The sequence below is a fragment of the Bos grunniens genome, chromosome 26 (assembly GCF_055505025.1).
Source record: "Bos grunniens cultivar Pamir isolate PY7600 chromosome 26, Bosgru_T2T1.0, whole genome shotgun sequence".
Classification (NCBI taxonomy): Eukaryota; Metazoa; Chordata; class Mammalia; order Artiodactyla; family Bovidae; genus Bos; species Bos grunniens.
In genome coordinates, this window is record NC_141190.1 from 46,930,568 (window position 1) to 46,935,804 (window position 5,237).

General features: G+C 61.6%; 1 protein-coding gene across 1 annotated transcript; it reads left to right on the top strand.

The window, feature by feature from the left end:
• The first annotated feature begins 292 nt into the window (after positions 1-292).
• FOXI2 (forkhead box I2) lies at positions 293-4,831 on the top strand. The gene is made up of 2 exons (XM_086377841.1): positions 293-3,398; positions 4,072-4,831. The coding sequence occupies exons 1-2, from the start codon at positions 2,903-2,905 to the stop codon at positions 4,512-4,514; spliced, it is 939 nt and encodes a 312-aa protein (XP_086233967.1). The 5' UTR covers positions 293-2,902; the 3' UTR covers positions 4,515-4,831.
• The last annotated feature ends 406 nt before the right edge of the window (positions 4,832-5,237 follow it).

Sequence of the window (5,237 nt, forward strand, 5' to 3'; positions counted from 1 at the left end):
TGGTTTTGGAGTTGTTATCTTTAAGGGCTTTTAAAAATTTTTTATTTTATTTTTTGCTCTGTGACAAATTACCACAAACTTAACAGCTCAAGACAATGCCCATTCACTATCTCACATTCTTTAGGTCAAACGTCAAGCAAAGTATGGCAGCTTCTCTGCTCAGGCTAAAATGAAGTGTTGGTTATTGCATCTGGGTTTCACTCCTCTTCCGAGGTCATTCCTGCTACTGACAGAATTCAGTTCCTTGTGATTGCAGGACTGAAGTTCCTACTTCCTCAATGGCTGTGGGGACTAGAGGAGCTCTCATCTGCTGGAGGCCGCTCTCATGTAGAAGATAATAAATTAGCATGAGACACGAGGTATTGGAGAGGAAGACATCCAAATGGATGATAAAGATGACAGAGTCATTAGTTAATGCAGACATTTTCAATCAGGAGTGACTTGGCCCCACAAGCAACAGTTGGCAATGTTTTAAGACATCTTCGGTTGTCTCAGCAGAGCAGTGTTGCCAACATCTAGTGGGTTGAGGTCAGAGATGCTTCTAAACATCCTAAAGTGCACAGAACGGCACAGAATTATCTAGCCCGATATTCCAATAGTGATGAGGCTGAGAAACCATGAGTTAAGGGCCAGTAATCCAAGCAAAAAGAGGGAAGAAAGGGCCTGGAATAGAGCTGAGTCCGAGAAGGAGCTGCAGAAGTGGAGGTAAACCAGAGGACAGTGTTCAGAAGCCGGTGGGAAGAGGGTGTTGATTCTGGAAAGTGTCAGGAGCTGCTGAGAGCTGAGCAACATGAGGAAGAGCTATCGTTGGACTCGGGGAGACAGAGGCCACTGGAGACTGTGTCTGAGCAGTTTCAGCGGAGTCCTGGGGGTGGATGCCTATCTGGGCCCCACTAGAGTGTTCTCCAGACAAAAGGGACATCAACAGCCGACAGAGACAAACCTTTGGGAGGCTGGGCTGCTAAAGAGAAGCAAGGAGAGATGGACATGATGAAGCAGGGACACCTCTCCCATGGGGACCAGAGGAAGGAAAACAGGTGTGCCTGAAAATCTGACAGAGGAAGGATGGGGAGCTACCCGCAAAGTAAGCAGTGGGGCCACGTTTGAGAATAAAGGAAAAGGGTATGGGTTAAAGATGCGAGGAAGAGGACCAGTCCTATTTAGGACTCCTAGGCAGGGCAGCCACCAGAAAACTTGTCATGTCTACAGAGACAGTGTGTTTAACACTGTGAGGACATTCTGAAGATCTCTTAACTGGCAGACCGATGGTTCTGGCTGCTGTTTCTTGACAGAAACAAGAAAAATCAGGGGCATGCTTCCCAAAGAAGGTACTACTATCCTCCTCCCGGGTAAACCATCCCTGCAGTGATGGGGATGGTGATCTGAAAGGCCTTAGCGTCTTCCCATCTCCTAAGCCTTTGCAATCAGAAATCTTCCAGAAGGGGGCGCAGGGAGAGATGAGGCACTGACTTCAATGATCTGGTTGGGTCTGTTGCTTTCCTGTCCTTGGCCAAATGACCAGGATTTCTGGTCTTTACTGTCTCCAAAGGCAGAAATAGGTGTAGTTCGAGTAGTTCACCAACCACTTCCCAACAGGCTGTTACTTCTTAGAGGAGAATCCCGTGTGCCAATAGAGGGACCCTCCCTTCCACTACTTGTGAAACAGTTCCACAAACTGGTTGTTTTACATTAAATTCTAAATTACAACCTGAGCGGCCTAAGACCACAGGAGAGAGACAGGGAACTCCAGCGTGGCCCCCTTTTCCCCCAGAGCTCCCGTCTTTTCACTCTAACCTCTAGCCCCACCCGCGGGCCGCCTCCTGCTCCCTCCTCATCTCCAAAAGTGCGGAGACATTGGGGAAGTCCCAGGGGAGACCGATTTCTCCAACATGAGTATTACCACCGCGGGCGCTGAATTTCGGGGCCCCTCTAATTATCTCTGAACGTTGATCATCGCTCCTCCGAGCGAGGGCACGTGGGGTACAGGGGCTCCTGGTCTTCCCCGCATCAGCCTCCGCGCGGGGAAGCGAAGCCGGGAGCCAGGGCCCGCGGGAGGGCGTCGGGCTCCCCACCCGGACGTCCCTGTTTTCCCTGCGTCCTGGGAAACCCAGCGGAGGGTTTTGCCACCCACGGCACCCTGTGCCCAAGGTCACCGCTCAACCTAGCCGGGCCTCATCTCGGGCTCCCTAGATGAGCGAAGTATCCTGAGCTTCCAGCGTCTCCAGCCTCCTCTACAGTGGGGTCTGATCCACCCCGAAGCAGATCGCGGGGGGACATCCGACGACTCCAGGGCCACGGTCCGCTTCCAGCCAGGCCTGCCCTCCCGCCTTCGCGTCCTCCGCCGCCGCGCGGCCTCGACCCCTCGACTCTGTGCCTCACACAGCGGGCCTTAGCTCCTTGCCGGGTGTCCCCCAAGACGCCGGGAGGGAGTCTCTGGCGGGCGAGCAAGGGGACACCGCGTTGGAAGGGAATCCCACGCTGCACCCTTGGGGCCTGAAGGAGGACACGCGGTGGCTGCTGGAGGGTGCGGACAGCCAGGGCCGCGGGGCCCTAAAGGTCTGACGGGGTGGTATCGCCGGGGGCCCGGGGTGCAGGTGTCAGGCGGCGCAGGAGACACGGGGTCTGGGAATTACCGGAGCGACTCGGCCCGAGCGCATCTGGACCTGGGCGGGGCGGAAAGCTGACCCTGGGGCGGGGATGCAGACAGCACTCCTCCAAAGCTGTCGCGGGCGGGGGCTCGGCGCGCCTACACTCACCTGGGCCTCTGGCCCCCGACGGCATTTAAAGGGCGGAGGGCGAGGCCCGGCCGCCACACCTGGAGCTGCTGCGGGCGGCCGCACTGGATGGTGCGCCCGTGAGCTTGGGCGCCGAGCCACCCGCCCCGGCCCGGGAGCCGCAGGACATGGCCGAGTACGGCGACGGCTCGGGGCCCTCTGCGGCCCCGCAGAGCCAGGCCCGGGCGGCCGCGCGCCCCTCTGGATACGCGCGCGGAGATCTGGGCGCAGCGGGCGCCGGCCCGCGCCTGTGGCTGAACGCGCCCGCTCTCAGCTCCGCGCCCTACGCGCCGGGCCCAGTGCCCGCGGCCCCCTTCGGAGCCCCCGGCCCGCTCCTCGCGGCCCCCGGCGGCCTGGCAGGCGCCGACCTGGCGTGGCTGAGCCTGCCCGGCCAACAGGAGCTGCTGAGGCTGGTGCGGCCGCCCTACTCGTACTCGGCGCTCATCGCCATGGCCATCCAGAGCGCGCCGCGGCGCAAGCTGACGCTCAGCCAGATCTACCAGTACGTGGCCGGCAACTTCCCCTTCTACAAGCGCAGCAAGGCGGGCTGGCAGAACTCCATCCGCCACAACCTGTCCCTCAACGACTGCTTCAAGAAGGTGCCCCGCGACGAGGACGACCCAGGTAACAGAGGCGCGCCCCCTTGCGAGTCCAGGACTCCGGGCTGCGGGCACTCGAGGGACCCGGCGGTCCTGGACCGTCCAGACTTCCCAGCTAGGGGAGCCGAGGCGGGAGGAGGGTGGGGAGCCGCCCACGGGCTCCAGGAAGCCGGCAGACCCCCGCAGCCCTGACTTCACATCCAGGGCAACTGAGTCTCTAATTCTCGGCGCGCTCTCCAGAATGAAGAAGCCCGGGAGAGCTAGCCTGCCGGGGCGACCTGAGGAATTGCCTCTCTCGGGGGCGCATGTCCTCTGCTTAAAGTGGGGAAGACGGCGGCTCCCCCCACGAAGGTTAAGACAAAGGCGATGCCGCTTTGGGAGGCTGCAGAGAGGCCTGGCGAGGTGTGCTCCGCCCCACGGGCGAAGCGATGGCCCGAGGAGAGCAGGTTCCTTTCTTCATTTCATAGGCCTTCTCTCTGGCCTTGCCCTCTGCGAGGCTCTGTATTTCCCGGGCATCGTCCTTCGCTGTGGACGCCCGATCCGGTACACAGCGTCCCCTCAAGGTTTGGGGTGGGGGTAAGGGTTCATGGAGGGGCCGGTGGGAATCCTTCTGGAGCTGACCTCCATTTCTCACCTTCTCACCTATCACCTCGGCCAGACCCCGATTTTTCTGAGCCGGTCCCTTTCTTCTTCCGCAGGTAAAGGCAATTACTGGACCCTGGATCCAAACTGCGAGAAGATGTTTGACAACGGGAACTTCCGAAGGAAGAGGAAGCGGAGGGGGGAGGCGGGCGCAGTCGCACCCTCGGGTCCCCGGAGCCAGGCCGGAGCCCGGGCGCCAGAGCTGGAGCCCCTGGGCGCCGCCTCCCCGGACCTGCGGGCCTCGGCGTCCCCGCCCGCGCCCGAGGCCGCAGCCTGCTTCTCCAGTTTGGCCTCGGCCGTGGGCGCCCTAGCTGGCGGCTTCAACCCCTTACCCGGGGGCCTGGCGGGAGACTTTTCCTTCGGGAGACCCGCGACGATCGCCACTCACAGCCCCCAGGTCCCCCGCCCCGCGCCCGGCTTCGCCGCTGGCCAGCAGACGGCCGCCACCGGCTTCCGCGTCAGTCACTTCGTCTACACCCGGGAAGGGACCGAAGTTTGATGGAAGGCCGGGGAGTGTTCCCGAGTGCGGGGTCCACAGGCGCTGAGCTCAAGGCCCCACGAGCGCCCCGGCAGGGGTCAGGGCAGGGCTGGGGTGCAGGGCCCAGGGTCCCCGCTGCCGTGCACCCCTCACCCAGCGACCATCCAGGTGGGGCGAGTGGGCGCTCCCCCTGTCCTTCCAGTTGGCCTGTCCCTGGAACCCATGCTCCCAGAGGGTTCCATCTGAAAGGGGCGACAGGCTGGCGCTCACCCCAGATTTTCCGAGGGGAGCCTGACCCACCCCCAAAGATACTTTGGTGTCTTAGACAGGTGCTACTGGGGACCCCCGGGCCCGTCTGGGTGGGATTTTTCCCCACCTTTCCAGCCTGGCCCACCCGGCGCACAGGCCCTTTCCTTGGTGCTCCAGGGAAGCCCGCGGGGTTCAGGAGCACCCCCGGGAGGCCGAGTGGGTCCCCTCACCCTCAGCGGCGTGTGCGGTCGGTCAGCCATCGAGGGTGGTCTGGAACTGAAGGCGAGTAAGAGGGACTTCCTGATGGCTGACGCTGCATTGGTCCTGTGAACCCCAGCTCCTTCCCTGCCACTCAGCTCCCACCTCCCTCACCGGGTCCTAGGGCCAGGTCATCACCTCGGGGGCAGCCAAGAGCAGTGCCTAGCGCCCTGGAGTGGCAGGCTGGGTTTGGATTTGCTCCCTCCCACCTCCCCGCCTGCCTCCCGCCTCCCCAGC